Source organism: Larimichthys crocea, chromosome XXIII (assembly GCF_000972845.2).
Source record: "Larimichthys crocea isolate SSNF chromosome XXIII, L_crocea_2.0, whole genome shotgun sequence".
Taxonomy (NCBI): Eukaryota; Metazoa; Chordata; class Actinopteri; family Sciaenidae; genus Larimichthys; species Larimichthys crocea.
This window is the reverse complement of record NC_040033.1, coordinates 5423403-5447392: the sequence shown is the minus strand read 5'-3', so window position 1 is coordinate 5447392 and position 23990 is coordinate 5423403. Positions and strand designations below refer to the sequence as shown.

The 23990-nt window shown below is 40.7% G+C and overlaps 2 protein-coding genes across 5 annotated transcripts in view; both read right to left on the bottom strand.

Annotated features, from left to right (window-relative positions):
- Nucleotides 1-2928: 2928 nt before the first annotated feature.
- gad2 (glutamate decarboxylase 2) lies at nt 2929-20158 on the bottom strand. The gene is made up of 16 exons (XM_019254182.2): nt 19333-20158; nt 19019-19081; nt 18729-18875; nt 17906-18139; nt 16760-16850; nt 15936-16048; nt 15307-15422; nt 14477-14556; nt 13139-13193; nt 12913-13029; nt 11036-11100; nt 10870-10948; nt 10631-10780; nt 10155-10262; nt 8134-8223; nt 2929-5962 (listed from the first exon to the last, which is right to left on the bottom strand). The coding sequence occupies exons 1-16, from the start codon at nt 19406-19408 to the stop codon at nt 5789-5791; spliced, it is 1758 nt and encodes a 585-aa protein (XP_019109727.1). The 5' UTR covers nt 19409-20158; the 3' UTR covers nt 2929-5788.
- Nucleotides 20159-20848: 690 nt separating this feature from the next.
- Nucleotides 20849-23990, bottom strand: part of myo3a (myosin IIIA) — a 62454-nt gene continuing 59312 nt past the window's right edge. For 3 of the 4 annotated variants that reach the window (XM_027274364.1, XM_027274365.1, XM_027274366.1), the window contains exons 35-37: nt 23855-23895; nt 22105-22335; nt 20849-21580 (exon numbers count right to left, since the gene is read on the bottom strand). In XM_027274364.1, coding sequence (XP_027130165.1) covers nt 21466-21580; nt 22105-22335; nt 23855-23895 — 387 coding nt within the window. In that variant the 3' untranslated portion in view covers nt 20849-21465. The remainder of the gene's footprint in view (nt 21581-22104; nt 22336-23854; nt 23896-23990) is intronic. The other variant, XM_027274367.1, reaches the window with a different exon arrangement.

The window sequence follows — 23990 nt, the reverse complement described above, 5'->3', positions numbered from 1 at the left end:
TCTGTTTAAAACGCACACACACTTATATACATATATCTCACGTTCTTATCTGGGCCTTTATGTCACTTAAACAAACAAATACGGTAATTCTCTGCCTGGTTAAGTGGTGAATCTTTGTCCGGAGGTCCGCGATTATTCCCATGTGGTTACTTTTCCTCTTTATCTGCATTACGTGCACGAGAGGGGAAGATGAGGCAAACCATCTGGGAACCTTTCACATAGTTTGGGTTGTCTTTCTTCGTCCTTTTCTTCTTTCGTTTGGACTTGAAAGGATGTTGTAATCAGAGATGATTGAGCGGAGGACGTAAAAATAACAGCTCATTCAGACAATAATGGAAAATTACTTTTATTTGCCAAAAAATTCCAGCCACACTTGGAGCACATGCCAACTTTGAGACAAGTTACAAATACACTCCTTTCTGCTCAGTCATGACTAAAATGTGGGGTAGCAGTGCCATCTAGAGAGACGTTAGTAACCTACCGGCATCACATTTTTCACTGGAGTGACACAACTGTCATGCTTTTATAACTATTATCATTATTTTGGGATGTTTTTAATTAGTTTATCTCTATTATGTTTGTTTTATCTGCTCTGACTGCTCGTTAGTACGAACCTGTTTAGTTGATGCTGTTTGCCTTCCTGTGGAGAACATTGTCATTTCCCCAGAAAGTAAATCAAGTAAATCAATTAATCAGACTTTGTTTGTACAGCACTTTTCATACAAATTAAATGAAACACAAAGTGCTTCAGATAATAATCCACACCATCCGGTGTTATAAACAAAAGCACAACACAAACGATGCACCGTCTCATCATGCAGTGACGAAACACTGAATGAAATAAATCAATCAAATAATAATAATAAAAATAATACTATAATAGACTAAAAACAGTAATAATAAAAGAGTTAAATAAACCATTAATGTGTATAAACAGATAACAGACAAAGTAAGAGTGGGAAAGCAAAATAAAATGTATAGATCGTCAAAAATAAAGGTCCAAAAACACATTAAGATGCATAAATAGACAGACAAACTAACTAACAATATAATAAATAATAGTAAAATGATGTACCAGATTCAAATCTATAAATAGACAAACACATAAATATAAGTAAAAGTTAAGTCTTGAGTTTGCTCTTAAAAATATGAACTGTTCTGCCCTCAATGTGAGTTTTCTTCTGACTTTAGGTGATTAAAAGGTCACTACCAGAAGAGCTGAGGGTCGTGGAGGGAGCGTAGGTTACAAGTAAGGCTCATAAATGTTGGACTAAGATCATTCAGAGACTAATGAACCAATAAAATCATCTTAAAATTAATAAAAACGATCACTTGCTTCCTTTTTTTTTAAACATGATACATTATCAGTAACCTTAAGGTAATATTTATCAATTTTTTACATCATAAACTTCATAAAGATATCATTAAACTTAGTATTTTATTGTATTTGAAGTTATTATTAATGTGTCCAGTTTGGACACAGGATCAGTGATGACAAACCCTCTCTTGTGACTATCACTGAATAATAATTCGAGAGGCAGCGAAACAATCAGATTACATAAACATGACCGGTGTGTCCCACTCTGCTGTTCAAGCACGTTATCACCAGATTATGCAACAGTTTAAAGTCTGTTCACGTAACAGCACGACACAATACAACACAAAGAAGAACAAAGAACATTCGAATAAAGTTTGTTTTCACAATATTTATTTCTATTTTCCCGATAGTAACATATATTTCAGGACAAATGAACGTTTTGAGAGAAGCTAGCACAGAAGTTTGCAGAATATATGATTCAAAATTGCACCATATTCAGTGAAAATGAACTGCACTCAGAGTACTAGGGGGTTTAAATTCTCAAAAACAAACTGTATATCCTGTAAGCAAGAAACCAGGGTATATTTTTATGTTTTATACTCTCGTGTTAAAGGCTAACAACACTTGCATTGGACAAGTATTTGGACAATCAAATCTAAATTCTCGTGTACATCCCGTAGAGTCGAGGGCCTTGGCGAGACAAAGAAAATCAGGAGCGTGGACGTTACGGCACCATGACACGAGTCAACATACCGCCTCAGACGTACAAACAGAATGACAGCCGGGTAGCCGAGAAACGGTTTTAAAGGAGGAAAGCTACGAGGACAATGTCGTCACTGCTACCAGAGAGGGCGAAGCGGAAGAGAAAGAGAGAAAAAGGTTACAGGTGCAGAGCAGAAGAGAAGCTTTCAAGAAAGAGAGAGAGACATGCTGAGGGACTACACATATAGATATAATACTCTACGTTCAGAGCTGCGACAGTCTTCAAGCAGAAGAGAAAGACGGAGGATAGAGATAGTCAGATCAAGCGCGGAGAGGAATACAATGCTCGGCGAGGTCAGCATGCTTTGCGGCACGGAGAAACTTTACAGGAAGCCCAAGACACAGAGATCACATGTAAAGGCCAGAGCGACAGTGCACTAATCTACAGGCTAAGCTATACATTGGACACTAAAGCTAATTACAGGAGCTACACATACTGTATATATGTATATATATGTATATATATAGAAACAGATATATAGGAGACCGTATATCAAACAAGCTGGATAGGCAAGGCATCGCATGCACGTGCAAAGGAAGCAAGTCTAGCAGCAGCAGCAAGAGGAACGAGACGTCCGGCTTTCCAAGACTACCACAGTGAGATTCCTTTGTCGCTGTAATAAATCTGATGTCGTCCGTGTCACAGTGTGTACGCCAATTTTTTAAATCTGGGAGCAATGAATCTTAAAAAGTACTTCAAGCTGCAAGGGTCCTCTCTGTTTTGTTGGGATGTTAAGACAAGTTAAACAAGAAGCGTTTTATCATCGAGAAACTGGCAAAGAAATTCATTTCATTTCAAACAGACCCTTTGATTCATGTCACATTCAGACCAGAGAGCTTTAGTTACATTTTTTCTTTTTTCTTTTTTGTTTTACATCAACTTATGAACAACCATTGGACATTGCACGTTATTTAGGTCATGTGTATACTCTAAAGTGCACAACCTCCCCTTTTTTCTCCGGAGGAAAACTAGACAATACTGGCAAAATTGATAATACTAAGGCAACACAGTTACAAACACACTAAGGTACACGTTGGCACATACCGTCAAGTATCACTTGTGCACAAAAAACACAGTGCTTCAGAGTCAAAATGGCTTTGCATATTCGTTTTTCCAAAATCCACAAACACAACGCCGGAGTCTCCGTCTTTTTCGTCTTTGTCTGAGCGAGGACTCGTGGAATATTTCAAGGTGAAATCTGTCAAATTTCGTTTTTTTTTTTGTTTTTTTTAAAGCCAGTCCCTGATGCACGTTTTTCTTTGAAATAGCTATAAGAGTCACAAACCGAGTCAAGTATCTGACATACAGTACATACACACAGGGAGGGGAGAGAGCGGGAAAAAGCCTTTTTGGACTAACAGGATGAAAATACAGGTAATCTATATTGGAGATAGAGAAAATATGAATAACTTTACCTCACAAATAGTCTCTGGTTATACGTCTTATATACACTTATGTATACACAAAGATATGTACTTAGGACATCTTGAAATACTATTTACAATCTATGATCAAAAGTGATTGTACACTGACCGACCATGTTGAGCAAATTGTGCTTTTCTAACTCGATCTAATGGAAATGCTACAGAACCTCTGCGCGTTAACTCAGGGTTCACGTCCCGTCGACTAAACCCGCCTACAGTAAGCATGTTTTTATTTAGGTTTTTTAAATTTTTGTGCTAACTACTGTGCGTAGTAGGAAACTTGATTATCGTTAACTATTGTACACTTGAATTCACTGTTTTCTTTTAGATATTTTGCAGGGTATATATATTTATATTTATGTATATCTATATATATATATATAGATTGGACCCATACTCGAATATTGCTTGTGAATTAATAAAGGAGAAATCTCAGTTGCAATGCTAAAGGGATGCTCGTCGTCCCTCAATGATTTAGTGCAAGTGATGTCAGGTATACAGTAGCTGCAAATCAGGTGAGGTTCCTATATTCAGGCGTAACACCGTTATTGCCCCGTTCCCAGTTTTTTCTTTTTTCTTTAAAGATCCTCAATCTTTCATTAAGTGCTCATCCCAAAAACAACAACAAAAAGAAAACACCACTGACAAATAGTCCCTCACACTATGGTGCTGTAGGTGAGCGGTTTACAACTTTAAAGTTATAATTCTTAAAATTTCAGTCTAGTTCATGGCTGGATTAACCTCATCAGTCAGCCCATAGGTGGAGAATTTACTTGTCTGGCCACAAGATTATCTAGAAACACACAGCCTGTCGATTTTGTTCTTTAGTAAGTAATCAGATTACTAAAACCAGTTGACATGGAGTGAATTTTAGGGCTTTTGTGAACCCTCAAAGTCAGGGGCCCTTTGGCAGTTTTGCCCACTTGGTAATCCAGCCTTACCTCCTACAAATCACTACCAAAAACAAGCTGATTAATTAAATTTAACATAATTAATACGTGTTTTAAAGTGCCACAACCACATGATGCTTCAGATTATCAGAATTTGATTCATTAGGTCAAACAAAATATAATATATGTATGCATTGCTTCCTGTGCATTCTCTCTGTGTTGGTTGATGCAATTTGAACTTCCAAGTGAGAGCGGCGGACCCTGCCACTATCAATTAAAGCTAATATAGATTAAAAACAGCAAAATACTTTTAATGACCATTGAATCGTAGCAAAAATGAGAAACTTAGGGAGAAAAATTGAGATTCTTAATTTATATTAGCTTTAATTGCCTGTGGCTGGGTCCGCCAATAACAATTAAAGCTAATATAAACGAGTCTGTGAAGGTTTTCAGGTCATCTTTCTTCAAGAAGGTTAAATCTGGACTCTGTGAAACATCTTTAACCTTCCCAGATTTAACCTTCTTGGACTACAAAATACTTTCAATGGGTCTGACACGAAGACAACTTTAAGGATTACAACTTTACGTCACCTGTGAAATGTTGGTTATTCATCACTATAACATGTAAAGCACACTCAGCACAGCTAAATATACAGTCCGGTTTGGAAATGGAAGCCTTCACCACCTTAAATACACAATAGAAAGAAGTGTGTGTGTGTAAAAAGAGTAGAAAGTGTCAAGAAGCAACGACATTAAATTAGCATCGTAAGCTGTTAATGATGGACCAACGCGCCTTCGTGAATGTTTAATATATATATCTGTATATTTCTTCCTTATTTCTACGATGGCCTGCTGTGTGGTTGGGATACTTGTTTAGACGATGTTGGCCAGAATCACTGCTTCAGGTGCGCAGATGTAAAGGCAGTTGATTAAGCTGAGGTAAGGTGAAGTGCTTTTTTTGTCGTTGTTTAAGTTTTAAAATGTAAAGTTTACAACAGAACACGACCACGTTTGGCACTTAACAACATACTCGGCGTGAGAAATGATTGAAAAATAAACTCTTCCTCATCGACCCTATTGCACAAGCGTTTCATTTCACAAAAAGTACATGTAAAGTTACGTCACTTGCACTACTCTGGGATCTACTACACTATAGGAAAAGGCAGACAGAAGCACTTTTACATAGCTTTGGACCAAGTTAGCCCACGGCAAAGCTACAATACATAATATATGGATATATCTTCTTTTTTTTTTCTTCAAATATACTCTTAAATATTTGACTTTGGAGGAAAGAGAGAGAGAGAGAGAGAAAATAAAAGTTTACCAGTACATTCACGACAAACAATTCATCCGTCAAGGGGGAAAAGTACAGGAGGATTTGGTCAGATGAGTCTTATAGATCTTGGCCCAGTCGCTCAATCTCCTCAATAAGAAAGTCGATGTCCTCGAAGGTAGCAGCGGGATTCGAGATCACCATGCGGAAAAAGTTGACCTTGTCCCCCTGTGGTTGGTAGCTGACCATGGTTGTGCCATACTCCATCATCCTGGCCTTAATCACCGGAGCCACCTGAAAGATCCGATATGAGAATAAGATGAGTTATGAGCGCTTTCAGAGAGAGCGTGTCCAGATTTTAGTTAGCAGTTGCAGCTCTCGAAGTTTCTCGAAGTGGACTACACATGCAATAGTTTGACATTTTTTTTGTTATTAAATCCGTCCTTGCACACTCAAGTGTCTTTATTAATCAATCCTTAATTTTTAATGTTGTTTACTCGTTAATTTTCTCATTAAAAAACTGCCAGAGGTTAGAACAATGCAGTTTGAACTCTGCTGGCAGTAATTAATTGATTTTAAAAGTCTGAAATGTTGAGCGTGACTCTGCAATAATAACATAATTCAAACTAAGTACACATAAATTAAAAATGCTGCTTTTTTAAGGAGGTGTTTACATTTTGTAAAAAGTGACCAATGATGACCTCTCCTGACCCTGCACATGCCATTTTAATTTGTTTTTCTCTCTGTTTTTTCTTTTATTTGTTTTCTTTTTCAGCCACTGAACAACTTCCATTTTCTCCTCAGACTCTTCAGATCCGGGTCCGTGTAGTCCATTATCTCCCACCCGGTCTGACAGCTAAATCTGACACCAGCCGGTGTCTGTGGGGACACCACGGCACTCTTGGCTGCTGCTGCCAAGTCGAGGAGGTTATCTCGGGGAGCAAAGCGGTGACAGTCATTTATTTTGTGCACAGTGTGGATTCTGTGCTGTGATGAGCTGTGGCAGATTCAATTACAAGTTAGAAACTCACTCCTCGATTTGTCCAACAACCAACGCGTGAACACATTGTGCCGAGGAGAAAACATCTCAAAACGCGTGTCTCTGATTAGATTTAGGGCTAGCATTTGTCATTTTTGTAAATATTATGGGACAATTCGGAAATAAGAAAGACAATAACTACAGAAGCAGTGAAGCTGATGGTTGTAGTTGGTTGTAGTGCTTTTTTTTTATGTCCTTTGATTGATTAATTTACCAAAAAACTACTAAACGCTGAGACAAACTGCAATATCAAGCTGTCCAGTCCAATGTAATTATTTTATTTTATTTTTAAAACTTAGTTTATATTGAGGTATGCTCTATAGTCCGGAAAATACATATATATATATATATATATATATATGCTGCTGATGTTTTCTATCTTCCGGGGATATGCATGGGTTTCATAATTTGCAGCTAAGGTTTAAGGGCTTAAGTTAACAGTGACTCATCGGTACCGTCGACGTGCAGCATAATATAGCAAGAACTTTAATAAATCTGAGGGGTTTTAAGTTGAAAAATTGAAATAGACTCGCCTCAAACGAGTTGCAGTTGATTTCAGTGTCACTTCTATGATTTTAAGCCTGTTAGAGCAGCTCGTTGTGCAGCCTACAGAGGCCCACACGGTGATGATAGGTACTGAACTACTGTACTCCTGAGTACTTCTTCCACTAACTGGTCTTACATAAATACCGCAGTCTGCTGCTGGTCCTGTAGTTCTCATCACATAATCAGTCATTGCCTGTAAATCTCTTGCAGGTGTCCACCGTTTGCAGTTGGCAAAGCCTGCGCACACTTTCTTCTGTAAAATAATCAATCAGGCTGCTGCAGATTCCCGTCAAATCAAGTCTTTTGATGATTTTCCAGTCATTAAGTGGAAACTGAGGAAGGCTCCTTCAGTTTTTTTTTCATTACATCATGCCTCAATCTTTAGTGTCAGAGTGTGTGTGTGTGTGTGGAAAAAAGGCGACCTGGCCAAACACAGTGAAGCATATCCACTGTGTGTTTTTTTATTTTTTTTATGTCGTCATGACAAACGTGGAAATGATTTATGGCTGATGGTTTTTACGGCACAAAAAGAGAGCAGAGCTTTTTGTATGGCTGGCACGTACACCATCTGTTTGTCCTAATTGTCAATTAGTAGCCCCCTGCTGCTGTGGGACCCTCTCAATGGCCCGACACTTTAGCTAACTGAATGGCCTCGCTCCGTGTGACACCCTTTCCTCCGTGATATTTAAAGACACAGTTTACAAAGTATACCTTCATGTGCATATGTATTTTTTTAATCCATGTTGTCCCTAATGAGGACACGTGATGGTCAAGCTGGATAGTAACGACAAGGCTTGTAGGGCAAATGAAAAGTGCAGCGAAAGGTGTTTTTTTTTTTGTTAGATATTATACTCGGGCTTCTTATCTCGGGCTCACACACCTTGTGCAAGTGTTTCTTCCTCTCCTCTTTGTCCTCCATGTAGCGGATCCCAGGAGGGAGGTACCAGAAGCAGACGTTGGTGTGCTGAGGCTGTGAGAACACACAGAGAGAAAGAGAGAGAGAGAGAGAGTTAGGAATAAACCGATGGCAAAACATGCACACTTAAGGATGGGAAATAATTCAATATGACTGTTGTTTCATTAAGATATCAGTGTTTTTTAAAGAGTCTGAATCCACAACGTGACGGGCTTACAGATGTCCTTTCTTTGGCGCCGGAGGCTTGTCTCATTTTAATTTTAGCTTATAGCTTTAATGTGACTTTAGGAAACTAGAAACTATGTTGGCCACAAAATCAAATGAGCATTTTTGCATCTTTCAGCTGTTTTTGCTTCCCACAACTTTACTGTTTTGATTTAGTCTCTCATCAGAGTATTTAACAGCTAACAAGACAAAGGGCCAGATATTCCCTCAGGAGTTGGTGGAGACCAAAACAGAGCTCAAAGTGGAGCGAATATTTGTTGGGTGGTCAGAAACAAAACCTCAACTGAATGCTAATGTTACTCTGCTGGACTGGATGTGTAAATAAGCTGCCAACATTGTAGTGATGTATTAAAAATGTATATTTATGATGTACTGAGCTGCAAAAAAATGAAATAAATAAAAAGTAATGAAGATTTAGACCGTCAGAATGATTTAGGAGACGCTATAATAACATCACATTTATACAATATTAGTTCTATAATTACACATTTCCTGGCAAAAACTTTATTTGTACTGCATTTTTACAGAATAAAGTAATATTTTCTATTAGAGACTGTTAATTGTGCAGTAAAACACTGATATTTCATGACAAACTATTCTTTTATACTGTATTTTCATGACAATTATATGACAATTCTTTTGATGAAAATAAACTTGTCCCTATACGCTAAACTATGGAATAAAACACCAACATTAAATGTGAAATCAACAGTACTAATATCCTTTTACCGTAAATGTTAGAGAAAGTTTTATCGTATTTATTACGGTAAAATTCTGGCAACAACAAGAGGTTTTTTCCACATGTAAACATGACAGTTAATTAATATCAACATCAGCCTGATTAATTGATATTATTTTGTAAAAAATATGATTATTGATGTACCAATTTCAAACACAGCATGCAGTCCCACACACAAGTACTACACATACCTATAAGTACTATAGGTATACTACTACAAATACCTCAAAATAAAAGGTAATCCTAACCCGTCCATTTCACCAAACTCTGTTCAGCACTAAAAGGAAATCCATTAAGCATTCCCAACATCGGTTATCTTGCCTCCTTCTTCGACTCTCTATCCGCCTAAAAGCCCGACTCGATTTTTTTTTGGAATATGAGGCCCTGCCTGAGACATTCATTACCAACGGCTGACTAGCCATGCACACCGGCCTCGTTTATACAGCCGGGGCTGGTTCAGCCGTAGTATATTCAACATCAGATTGATGTAATGGCTCAATGGGATTGCAGACAAGTGAACACCTGGGCGGATGCCCAGAGGACTTGGCTTTTTCCCCATCACCCTCTGGGTTATGATGCTCTTAGCCCCTTTTGTGGCTCAGCGGGAAAACAATAAGCCTTGAAACATTAAAGAGCTTTCACTATAAATGACTCTGGGTGTCCAAGCACTCGTCATACAAAAGATTTTTTAGCTTAATAACTCGGTCGTACCCGCGTATGTTTGTGCCGCTGGAGCTTTGCTCAGGAGAGGATATTTCAGACACCACGCTATTCATATGCATATGAGCAATTACAGGCCGTTATGCTATTCATTAAACATAATAGCAGCACATTATACTGGCAGCTAGAGGTAAAAATGGCATTCATCCAACACAAAGCCAGAGCACACAGCGTGCCAATCAAGTCACCCGTAATGACACTGAATACACTGAGGCAAAAGAAGCGACGTGGACTGATGGTAGCCACTTTTGGCTGCAGATGAATGACGTTTGCAGAGAGAGAAAGTTAAATGCGGGCATACCTTCCCATCAAAGACCATCTCGTAGCCTTCTCGGTCTTTGATCTTGTTGTAGAGGTACTCTGACAGCTCCAGACACTTGTCAATCTGAGCCTCGAACCCAATGGTGCCCTGTCAAAGAAAAAGATTGTGAGGTTTTGAAGGTAATTTGTGGATAAAAAGAGACACAAATCTGATTTTTCTGCTGGAAAATTGCACAAGAACGTCCAAAATTTGCATTTTCTTGAGACTCATGCACAGAAAAGCAACAATGAAGGGACACAATAATGCAGAAATACAATCTAAGGAAGTCTAAGAGCATTTGAACTTACATTTCCGTGAATAGAAGACAAAATAAACTTCAACTTTTACATTAGGCATGAAAATATGGTGGTTAAAACACAAAATAAGCAAAAGAAAACCCTGCAAACTCCTATCTCGGGCGTCTATCGTAACAAAATCAGTCTGCGTTTCAAAGAACCGCCTGATTTTCAAGTTACCTTAGCTCTCCACATGAGCCACAGCTTGAAGATGTCCACGTGTCGTCCACACTGCAGCGCTTTGTCTCCGGTGTCGTAGGACAGGTCGTAGTGCTTGTCCTGCTGGAAGAGGTAGCAGGCGTGCATCTGGTTGCAGTTCTGCATCAGACCCTGTGAAATCAGAGCCAGAATATTTAGGATTATCCCAACAAGAAAAAGAAGAGTATTCACCGATTTTGGTTAAATGTGATGAGGCCTACCTCCTCTCTGACCAGCAGGGCTGAACACTGCAGAGGGACGGACATCATCTTGTGCGGGTTCCATGTTACTGAATTAGCTCTGAAGTTAACAAAGACAAACCAACGCTTCGTTACTTTGAATCCTCGTCAGCTTCCAACACTAATTTAAAAAGAAAAAGCCACTTGCCTCTCGACTCCGTCCAGCTTCCACCTGTGTCTCCTGGACATGAGGAGACTTCCTCCCCACGCTCCCTGTAAAGACACACAAACTCAGTTCTGGGTCACTCAGCACCGCCGCGAGGTGCTGACGGTGGAAGGTCAACCGAGGATGAAGCGACGGCGATGAGCCGTCCAACATGTACTCCAGTGTTCTGGAGGAGCTGGAGAGTTTGGGGAGATGTGACGTGAAGGTGTGGAGGGTCTAAAAATAGATGAGATCAAGGTGCATTGCGGGAAATGTAGGCGCTAGAAAGTCAGGATACTTCTCAACCTCTGCTGCACTGACTTTGATTTCTTTTAAAAATCTGTCTCTTGCAAGTTCCTCAACATTTACAGACATGCAAGGCCCGTTAAACCTGACATAAACAAATATTTCTGTTAGGTTTTAATTGTTTCTAAATTACCTTAAAAACATGTTTTGCTGAGCTGTACTGGCTGATTCATCAGTCTACCTCCATAGACACCTTTTAAAACATAGGTGGCAGTCCTGCCTCCACTATACCTTCCAGCTAATCCAAAAATGGGAAGCGTGGTTGGACCTGAGGCGGGTTGAATGAAGCCTGGTTGCTCAAACAAGCCATGAGTAACGGCCCCTACCTGTCAATCAAAGCGTCCACACTGATAATCCTGCATAACTTTAAGCCTTAATATAACCTGAACAGGTGAGTTGTATAAATCCCCCCTCAGTACAGTTGTCATGAACGGGGAAATTAGCTACAGAGACCAAAATTGTTTTTTGTACCAGGCTGTAAACATGTTTATTTCTAAGGTGAAGTTGGACATTTGAACATGGGGACTTATGGAGACTGACTCACTTCTGGAGCCAGCCTCAAGTGGACGTTTGAGGAACTGCAGTTTTTTGGCTTAAGTTTTTTGCTGCTTGGTCCACCTCTACTGTGAAGTTTTATGATGTTAGTCAGCCTCTATTAAGCTCTATAAACCTGCGAGGATAATTTTATTTCAAGTATTTTATTTATTCATATAAATTCTCCTCCAGACAGTTTTCTTCAAAATTTATTTTTGTCTAGAGCTGAAGCAATTAGTTAATTAACAGATAACAATAACAATAGGAAATTATGATAATTTGTGAGCAAAAACAGCAAAAAAATATCTAGTTCCCGCTTCATTAAATTGGTATTTTTCACTATTTTCAGCCATTTTATAGACAATTAAATGATTAATCAAGAAAATAATTTCCAAAAAATTTGATGAATGGAATGGAGGAGTTTCAGCTTTGCACGATGATCGACCTTCTTCATTTTTCAGGAGTAAATCATGACGAGAAATTGCCATCAGTCGGAGGTTCATGTGCATGTGTTTGCATTTCCAGACTTCCCAGCCTCGTAATGTTTACTACTGAGGAGTGCAGCCAAACACAGCACAACAGCACATACCCCGAGACGCTCGACAGCAGGATGTTTTCTCCCCGCCTATCGCCGGTTGAGGAATGATAGATAAGGACATTTATGTCTCTTAATAGAGGTGTCCCCCTGTCAGGGCTAAATCACCTTCATTAATAGATAGAGTTCCTTCAGTGAGAGGGCCCATGATGGCAAAGTCAGAGGGAAGAGATGATTTACAGCCTGTGTTCCAGTTTTTCTAATCCCCAGTGTTAGATAGGAAATGGCTGGCTTCTATCTGGGTCAACCGCACGCAGTTAGAGGCGAGACAGACGTAATGGATTTGTCAAACTCAGCGCCGAGCTCCGTATTTCTGTGCATTCCTTCACTGAAAGTGCGGACAGATATTGTGCATCGCGTACGTTTTCAGGTAATTGCGAGGCAGCAGGAAGCGGTTATGCAGATGTGCGTCTGCGGAGACAAACAAAAAGCCTGATGCACTCACGTCCACGTGCATCCAGATGTTGTACTTTTTGCAGATGTCTGAAATGGCGATGAGAGGGTCAAAGGCTCCGTACACGGTTGTTCCAGCTGTCGCGCTCACGAAGAAAGGTACGAAACCCTGCGGAGGCACAAAGAAATAAATGATCGCACTATACCGATATGTTTCCCCTCATCAGCATGTCTATCTGCAGTTTTTATAGCTGAGGTATCAACGTGGATCGCATTACCTTCTGTTTGGCCTCCAGTATTCTCCTCTCAAGGTCAGCTGGGATCATTTTGCCGCTGCAAAGAGGGAAAATATTTAGTTGCTTCTTGAGTCGTTTGTGAATTCATCAGCGGAGGAAGAATATTATAAACAAAAGTCCTCCTGTCTCCTGTATTTGATATATTATATACTGATGCATCATTATGTAAGCATCGTCTGTAGCTGCTGGAGTTGGATCTAGATTTAACTACTCTATACACAGTTCCTGCAGTGGTTCCCAAAAGGGGTCGGACACCTCCGAAGAGTTTCTTCAGATAATAAATCTGAAGGTTGTGAGATGATAAATGGTAGAAAGGAGAAGAAAAAGAACAAGTTCTGCTTCCTTAAATGTTTGCTGTTATTATTTGAATTTAACCATCTGAGAAGTTTCAAGGAGAAATGTCTGAAAACATCTGAAACTCGACTCTAATGTTCTAGTAAAGGATGGAAACCACTGGTGTGATCTGTAATACTTCAGCAGACTATGACATCTTGTTTCAGGTCAAACCATGTCAGAAAATCTGAAGTGTGATGGAGTAGAAGTATGAAGTACACCGTTAGAAATAAAGGTCAGGGGAACGTTTTACCCCATAGTTCATCAGGGAAACATTTATTATCAAGTCTTTCCAAGAATCTAGTGTAAATATTTAATTATTTTAATTACTTAAAGGTCCAGTGTTTAAGATTTAGGAGTATTTATTGTATTAGCAGGTCCTCTTCCATCATGTTGACCCACCATTTTTCTACAGTAGCCCAAAACAGACAAATCAGACTCTGATCCAGATATGACCTTTATGCTTTTAATGTGAATTTGACAGCCTTTGAGAGTCTCTCTTAAATATCTTGGAAGGAGATGTTGAGACATGGGAGAGTATTCATTTGGTTGCAATCTGCAATTTCCCCACTAGGGGCCACTAAACCCTACACACTGGACCTTTAAGGAGTGAAGTTATTTAAAATAATAAAGTTATTAATTAGCAGTGGCTGTAGAATATGACCCTTTATAATTAGAAATGACACCACAACAATAATTTCTGGATAGGATCAGCATATAGCAGGCGTTAGTTATTAATGTACTGTATACCAGGTTTAAAAAGGTGATCAAACTGTCTTTTTAACAGAACCAGGTCACTTAAAGAACCAGTACTCTGAACTCCAAAGAACTTTTAAAGGGAAAAATATATTAGCAAACATAAAAAGGTTCTTTAAAGAACCCAAAGTGCTGCAGAGCACCAGTTTTTCTTAGATTGTAGTAGAAAACAGACGCCCAAAATTCTACTTTAGTCCAGTATTTGAGTGAAAGCAACTTCTCGTGTTTTACCTTTCATCCGCTTTGATGCAGATCACACTTTCTGTCCCGATGCCGAGAGCTGCCGCTCCTTTTTTGATTGAAAAATGGCTCTGAAAGAAACAAAAGTGAGGTTGTGTTTAACTGTCGGCACGCCAGGTCACAGGAGGGGGTAAAATATGACTGTCATGAGAATTTTTTAAGAAGAACCTTTGAATAAGGAGGACTGGATTCAAAGTATCAAAGTTTAAGTTGAATTTCATATTCTTGTACAAGAAGGAGCGTATTTAACAGTGCAACACACAAGAGGGTTACAGAGAAAAAGGCTCCCTGTGGAGCTCTGTCAGGTAGTTTTTATACAATGCATTCAAAATGGGCTGTCTCGAACATCTTCCCACTAACGATTTCCTTTTTTGGTTTTCCCCTTAGTAATGAACATTATGTTTCTTGTCCAAAATGACACTTCCTTTAGTCTGTTTCTCATGTCCTTGAACATTTTTAAAATTTCCTTTCCCAGGCAGCTTTAACAAACACATGCTAGATAAGGGGAATACACAAAATAAACAAAAAGACAAAACACACATACACTCCCTCTAAGAGTTAAATCACCTGCAGCCCAGTACAATCCTTATTTTTATAACAATGACTGAATAAATAAATATATAAATAATTACATCAGTCAGAAAACAGCTCTGCACGTTAATGGCTTTTTTTTGTTGCTTTCATAAACGTCCTTTAAAGATGAAAGAGGTGACACGTAATGTGACAGACACACCAGTCACCTTGTATCCTCACACTCACACACACACACACACACACACACACCAGCAATCAGTGCTCAACACGGCTGGATTGAAACATACATGTTCGGATGTGAAGGCCACCAGTCTGGGAACGGATGACATTCCTTTCTCCTTCACTTCAGGGAACATCTTGAAGCGGGCCAGCAGCATGGCATACATGTTAGAAATAGCACCACCTAGAGGACGGAGAGGGCAGTCCAGTGTCAGTCTGGAGTGTCTCATAGGGGGGATGATGATGATGATGATGATGATGATGATGATGATGATGGTGGTGCAGGGCTTCAAAGCTGACATGAAGCGTGGCAGAGTTTTAAAGACGTCCGCGCATGTTCAAAACAATGACGCAGCAAACAGCAACAAAAAGCGTATCGAGAGATGACACAGCATCCAAAATTATAGCTCACTGTCCGCAGTGTCACAGCCAATCACGGTCTTTGTCATTAAAATCCCCCCAATGAGTGCTCCTCATCATGTGTCAGACGGGAGAAATTAAAGATCGGAGGGAGACGGGTTGGGGTGGGAGCTTAAGTTGGAAAATGATTTTATGCTAATTGGCTTTGAAACGAGTTCCATTTATATCATCAAAATGCAAATTGACACGTCGCAGCACAGCACACAGTGCAGACAGTTCCACTTTCAGTGAAACAGGGGAGGAGGTGGAGAGGTGGTGCATCGTCTCACATACATACCAGGAGAGAAAATGCCATCTCCTCGCCCGTCCGGCCAGCCGATGATCTCCCTCATCTTCTTCAGACTGACGTATTCCAGCAGCACAAAGACGGGAGCCACCTCGTAGGTGAACCTAAAAGCAAAATGTGGCATGACTCATCACCGAAACACAGCCGGCAAACGGACATTTGTTGGAATCAATCAAAGCTCTTGCACAGGCAGATAAAAGACTAAATAACTCACTTACTAAACATTTTTGTGTATTAAAGATGGAGAATTGTTGTTTTCTGAAGAGGCAGAAATATCTTATGCTTTGAAACATAATATACGACATAAAAATGAACTGATTTCTACATTTCATACACCCGAAAGTGTTCTACCTTCATCGTCTTTGCTGCACTAAAACATAAATGTGCACCTTGTTTTATTTCTGATGCACAAGCTGCAGTGATTTCCAAAAAAACTGTTGCCAAGGCCGACTCTCGCAGAGTTTATCACCCCAAAAACACGCGCACACCCAAAAATTGGCTTCAGATTAGTCTGAATTTAATTTCAGGGCTAATTTTCTCCCCCCTTGTATCCCCCCGTGGGGATCAGAGGTAAGAGGGGGGAGGGATGAAAGGCAGTGAGGGTGGAGGGAGAGGAGGAGGAGGAGGAGGTCTGCCTTTCATTTCACCCCCTTTTCATTTGCGATGATTGAGTGAAAGAAAAAAAAAAAAAAGCTGCTATCAGTCGGTGCAGACGCAGAGCAGAGTGCACACACGGACGGACGCCCGGAAATGGAATTCATTTTCATTATCACCATTTAAAATCACGACGAAGGCCCTGGGGCCCACGTACTCACATGTTGGTGTTGGCAGTGGATGTCAGCCAATCGGCTGCCAGTCCGACCATGTCTAATCCTGTGGAGAGCTGATTGAAGTACCTGGGGTGAGCTGGAAAAAAAAAAGGAAGGAGAGGAAAGGGAACATTTTATCTGGTGTTTATGCTGAGTGTGTTTCATCTCCTAAACGCTTTAATTGCAGGTTTGACGTCAAAGAAATGATGAAAAGAAATGGTGCTGCATGGGAAATGTAGGAGGTTAACACACCAGAGTTTTTACACTTTTGTTTTATAATTAAGGCAACAACAAACACAAAAAAAGAGACATAAAAATGTGTTTGTTTCCAATACAAAATGTATAAAAGATGAATAATGTATTTTATTTTATATTATAAACATTTATAATGTTCTTTTTAATCATATAAGTTGGCCCTGCATAACACTTCCTTTAAGTGACACACGCAGTAAAATATACATTAATAAACATTTCAAAATATCTCCATGTTGACACTCTAGTGTCCCTATTTGTTACCATAATTATCACAAATCATTTATGACCTGTTCATAAGCTGTTATAAATGCTAAATATGTATCAAAATAAGGAATATATCCTAAAAATGTGTCTGTTGTTTGTTATTTTCTGCATGTTGACGCTGTAAATCTCCTGTGTGTGTCAGTCAGGGGAGAATAATGGACTTGGCCCTATGAATCCTGGTTATTAGCCTATTATCTCCCAGATTTACTGCGTCACTGCATTTATCGGTCTGCTGGACAGGGGGAGGAAAAAGGAGGACAACTTCCAGGTGGATTTTATTTTATTTTTTATAAAGATAGACTATAGATTTATTTATTTATCCATTCATGTTTTTTATTCTGTCTTGACTTTGAGTTTTTAGAGGACGTCCTTCAATAAAAATCACCTTAAAATCTTCAAACTAGCTGATTTTTGTGTTATTATAATAATAATTTGTGGTTTTCAGGTAGATTTGAGATTTTATGTGCTATAATTTAAGATTTCAGGACATGTCTTTATCATTTTTATTGTGATTTTGACATTTTTTAAAACACAAACTAGGCCTGAAATTAGGCCTACATATATATATGTGAATATTACTTATTATTACAGTATTTTTCTGTCATGCATCCACACGTCCACACCCAGGCCTACCTGTTTTGATGGCGTATTTGAGAGTAGCCCGGCAGCTGATCAAGATATCATCCAGAGTCGCCGGCTCCTCCTGCAGCTCCCAGTTGTTCATCTGCAGCAGCTCGTTGGGATAATGAAAATCAATCACTTTCGTGTCCCGGTCGAAAGACTCCACGATGTAAGCCAGTAAAATATCCACAACTTCCTGCAGGAAGGTCATTGTTTTGGTGTCACCGTCCATGGCAGGTAACAGGTCTGCAAAGAGGGGGAGACATTTTGTGATTCACGCAACATTAAGCTGCACATGTGAGGCCCTGCGACATGATTTAAAAATATATTTCAGGCCTGAAAACAAAAAATAATTAATACAAATAATATTTTTTTGTTTTTTAAAGGTCTAAAAGGTTTTGAAGTTTTTTTATTTTTTCATTCAACACCTGAAAACGTGGGTGAAGGTGACCTCTGCACAACAAAGCTCTCATAATAAATCCAGATGTTTCAATAAAGATGATTTATTTCACACAAACCGAAACATGCTGCATTTATTTTTTTAATGTGCATCACGTTTATTATTTATTTTTTATTAGAACAAAGAAGATGAATAAAAATAACATTTAATCAAATATTTAAGCGTTTAATTCACTTATGTACAGCTTTATTTTTTATTGAATAAAATAATGACTACACCTTTTTATCAAATAAATCTTATTTGTGGCATTTTTACACCGAATAAATCAGCTCAATCCCAAAAGCAAGGCCACGATCAGACTCAGGAGTCTAACACTGTTTGAAATCTGTCTTTGTGTGTGTGTGTGTGTGTGTGTGTGTGTGTGTGTGTGTGTACCTGTTGAATAGAGGTCGGAGAAGACCACAGCACCTTTGGTGCAGTTGCAGGATTTGTTGCAGCCGCAGGTGCCTGCAGCTTCTGTCTGTGGCGGCTGTTTGGCGGCCGGATCCGCGGGTTTCTCCACTTCCCCGACATTGAGCAGCGCTAGAAAAATAAAAAAAACACCAATGAGATGTATTTATTTAATAACTCTCTTACGATGCAATGATGGAAATAATAATAATAATAAAAACATGTCGCACAGATCGCTTCTACCACTCCCCAATCACCTCTGTGAACAAACATACCACATAATTTCGATCCAATCCCTCCGGAAAATTTCTGGGCCGCCGCTTGGCACCAAGCCCTGGCTGGAGAGAAAACAGAGAAAGAGGTGGTGATGAATCAAAATGCTCCAACTTTAAGACAGGAGCATCGTGCAACTTGTAAATTCTTGCATCCTGCAGGATGAAACATGAAAAATAGAAACACAGCAGGCCTATTTTTTTTGTAGGGGGGATTTGCGCACGACTCGGCGGCAGAAAAACGCAGAGACAATGCACTGGAGTCCATCACAGCTTCTTTTTTTTTTTCTTTTTCTTGAAGACAAAAAGCCACTCACGCGTACTGGGGCTTTGACTCCCGGTATTGGCCCCGGTATTATCTCCGCCAAGAGACCAGAAACCGTGTGATGCCATTGTTGCCGGTAGTTAGGAGCTGCAGGAGACACGGAGACCGACAGAGCCCATCCACACGCGACGACCCGGAGCTGTTCAAAGCTGATGCGGTGCTGAATCTGACCAGACCTCTGTGCAAACTGCTGCAAATCCAAGCGTGCATCCGACAGACGCGGGAAGCCTGGATCAAAAAAAAAAAAGAAAAAGAAAAAAGAAAAAGGAAAAAAGAAAGAAACACGCGTCCACGGAGATTTCTCTTCTTCTGCAGGCGTCCACAGGTGCAGCCGGCGTCTCCCCGCACAAATCCGCTGGTCTGACTTCACCGACGCACTCCGAGCAAAAGCAAAAGCTCCTCACCTCAGTGCAAGAGAAGAAGGAAGTTCAGGTGCGTTTGGATGTGGGGGGGAAAAAATTCTCCAAATAAAAATAAAGAAAAAAGAAATAAGCAGCTAAAAAAAAACGTGTTAAAAAGTGATTTCAGCGCGCAGCTGTGCAGAGCTGCAGCACAGGAGCCATGACTAATTGCATCTAACCTAAATTTCACGTCACTACAGAAATCCCATCGTGATTCACTTCAGGTCATGACGAACTGCGTCGCGTCGTGCGTCGTGACTCCTCTATACATCCCGGAGACTCGGTCCCACACGCACACACACACACACACACACCCCTCTCATCCTCCTCCTCCTCCTCCAGCATCATCCATACAGACAAAACTAACTCATCTCAGCTCAGAAATTGCAGATCTGTTTTCTCAGGGTGGCTCTAATTGTCCGCCTCCGGTGGAGGAAACAGCGGGGAGGAGGAGGAGGAGGAGGAGGAGGAGGAGGCGAGGACGCACGGTTCAAATCCAAAAAAAAAAAAAAGTGCGCACAGGTTCCGCCTCTTTCCTCCTCAGTGTTGGCGACTCGTTACTCCAAAAGTATTCATTACTTTCGTTGTGTGTTCAAAGGTAGCAGTTAGATTTTTGTCGCACCATTACGCATTTGGGTCTTTTTACGCACAAAATATTGCACCCAAACGATCAAATATCTGAATGTTTCATCACCCTGAAATGAAATGAATCTTTGAAATTTACAAATTGTGAACCTGGTTTGTAGATTTTGGATTTATTCCCACATATTATCTGTTACAAATCTCAATAAAACGATCAAACACTGTCACCGTTTATCCATGAATGAGAACAAACTGAGCCTGCAGGCCTGAGCCACATCCTTGATGATTTATTAATCCAATCCAACCAAAAAAAGAAAGAAATTGAAGCCTTTGGCAAAATTTTGTGGATTTATTTTTAAAGTTGTTTTATTCCTTTAAGCTTCCACAGATCAGTTATTTATAAAAACAGAGATGTTTCTATATGATCCAACATCCAATCCTGACTCATCCTCTGCACGGCTTTCAGCACCTGGACTCAGTTCTTTCTCGCTGCCTCGCTGTCTCTTTTGTTGTTGTAGTTTTTAGTGCCAGTGCGTGCAGTCAGCATGTCGCTGGGGATTCGCTAACACCCCCTGTGGGGCTTTCTCTCCTTTTTCAAATGTCACATTGAAAGGTCAGAGGTCGGATCTCAAAGAAACGCTCAAACCAACGTGGAATTCACAGGAGCTGATATCGCCAACACCAAACCAGACAAAGAAGAAGTGTGTTCAGTTCAAATGAAGCTGATTATCACGAGAAATGACGCGTCACAAAGATTTGGATATATTTTCATGTTTAAATGAACAAAACAGCAGAATAAAAATGTACATTTCATACAACGTGACAACACTGAGGCTGATTTTTCAAACATACGTCCTTGGAAATGCAAAGTTTTCAAGTGCAGGCGCGTTGCTTTTGTATTTACATCATCTTTATTTTACAAGTTAGAGATGTTTCAAGTGGACGTCTAGTTTACAAATGACATAAATAAATAAAACCTTCATTTACAGCCGGCTTCAAAGTTGGAGCGTTTTTTTATTTACAGCAGCCTTCATGAAGAAGACGGTGACTTGTAATCAGTCTGTGGAGGTTTTTTCCAAGAAGCTGTGATGAATCAAATACTCATAAATCATACAGCATGATGAACGCTAACAGTTTTTTGTTCAGTACTGTTTGATGAGCTTCTGTCTCTGCGAGGTCTTCCTCAGTAGATGTCTGTAGTCGTATGGGTTGTCCTCAGCCCGGCTCTCCGTGGACGACATCCTGGGAAGAGAGCGCCTGGAGAGAGGAGACGTAAAAGATTAATGCTCGGGAGAAAGGTTTCATGTTGTTTGTCATCTTTCAGTGACCGTTCATCACGAGCGTGGCGCCGTCCGGAGAACTTCTAAAGTCCACATCTGTCTTTAGAGCATCTGCAGGTGACCTCCATCACAAATAACAAACTGAAGCTTCATCTGCAGCTGTCTTCATCGTTTAGCAGCTGGGTTGTGTAATCCGTCTGCTGTCTTTAATTTGAGGCATCCTCAATTAATAAAAAGCCAAATTAATTTCTGTTGTGTTAGCTGGGTCTCTTGCTTCTTATCACGGGATTTGACACCCAGATACGACTGCAATAAAGTCTACTGCGTCTGTGTGTGCAGAGAAACATCAAGGAGGTCATTCACGACCTTCATCCGGGTCACATGAGCAGCTAATAATGGAAAAGGGCCCCAAGAAGATACCAAGAGGACCTCTGAGTCCATTCTTTCGTCATAAATTAAAACATGACTCAGCATAAATTGGAATAGGACACAGTGAAGTACCTGTGGTCACCGGAAGCTTTGGGATGCTCCGGTTCGGTGACGGCTCTCTCTCTGGTCGGTCTACCGGCAGCGGCTGCGTCTTTCAGCTCCGCAGACTGCCTCCTGTCCATGGACGACCTCCTCTCCGGCATGCTGCTGATGGACGCGTCCTCTGTGGGGATGCAGGGTTCAGACTTGCTGCTGGACAGTCCTTTGTAGTACTGGTCGTCCACATCCAGGAGCTTTCCTGGACTGGAGCACAAACATTAGACATTAGGAGGACGGCCAGTCTGGACTAACAGCATCTACAATGTGTAGTTCATTTGATTTGTTGATGTCCTGTGTCGATACTACACTAAGAAACTCCAGATTAAGCAATAACATGGAGGTTGCATGGTAAAGGAAGTGGATATGTGGTTCAGGGCGGCCCCCAAAAAAGTCGAGGAGTCAGTTCAGGAATGAGATTTGGAGCTGGAAGAGGCTCAAAGACCAACTGATGCTGTCAAATTCTTACAGAGCAACAAACAAAGAGGCTTAACATGGACTCATCCTCCTACTGGCCATCAAGACTTAACAGATGACTGCTGTCTCTCTCAGAGACTAAAACTGGACATGGAAAATCTCAAAAATGTCGAGTCATTGCATTGTGTGTAAGTTAGCACTTAGGTACAACCTCGCCGAGTCGCTGTGGACTCATTTCAGTTCATAAAAAATTTGGTCATTTCTTCACTTGCTTTCTTTCCAGCTCCCACCGGGGGGAATGAGTTCAAACCCTGGCTGCTGAACCGGGGCTGGTTCTGGGGCCGGTTCATCCCCCCGGTTCACTGCTCATGCTAACTATCTTGTCCTTCCTCTGATTATCTCTGAACAAACTGCTGCCGTCGTTGCTATCAGACACACAGGGTGCGGAGGAATTTCAAGTAGAAATACGAGAGATTTTATGAGTCCGACGATCGGCTGAATCACTGTTATGTCACATCTTACACGCCATCGCTTTGATATTGGCAATAAAATACAGATATATCTGCAGTTTCTGGTCAACTCTGCCTCCCTATTTCTCATCTGGACGTCTTTGCTCCCATTTACTATCATCGCCTCTCCAGGTTCCACTCCTCTTCCCACCCACGCTCGCCCGTCTCCCATCCTCCTCTGCTGTCAGCTTCAGCCGGAGACGCTATCTCTCCTGCTGACCTTCTCATCCTTAATGATGCATGTAAACTGCTCCTGTCCATCGCCGGCTTTATTTATCTGCTAACAAATTATTACCCTTGATGTTTAAGCGTTGTGTTGCACTCTGTGTGTGTGTGTGTGTGTGTGTGTCTTCAGACTGCTGTGATAAAGTACCCCGGTCTCTTCGGCCCTATCGGTCTATCTTCGCCCCCCCTCCCTCGCCCTGGGTGGTACGCTCACCTCGTGGCCTCTGTGACACAGCCATATGCATGAACACACACACACACACACACTTTCCAGAGCTCCGACTGTACTGTATGTGAAACATCGTCCACATTTCTGATGCCTGGCATTAAATTTCACTGAGTGCATTGAGCGGATGTAACCATGGTGAAGGATGAGGCTAATTAATTTGGCTGAGGATGTGTGTAATTCTGCACATCATTAGGTTTGGACCCAGACGCTGTCCTTATGTCGGCGCTCGGCTACAGTCATTACTCTGGAACCCAGAGCCAAGCCAAGCAGGCGTCAGGCCAAACCTCTTTAAAAACAGCAGCGATAGGTTGTTAAGACGAGGTGGAAATAAGAACCAGACACTTACTCCTCTTTCCTGGGCTTGCGTTTATCGTCCTGGACAGACCTCTGAGTGGAGACAGAGAGAGAGACAGAGGACAGATTATTACCTGTCAATCAAACGCGCCTAATCTCTGAGTTTAGGTAAAAGAAACTGAAGCAAA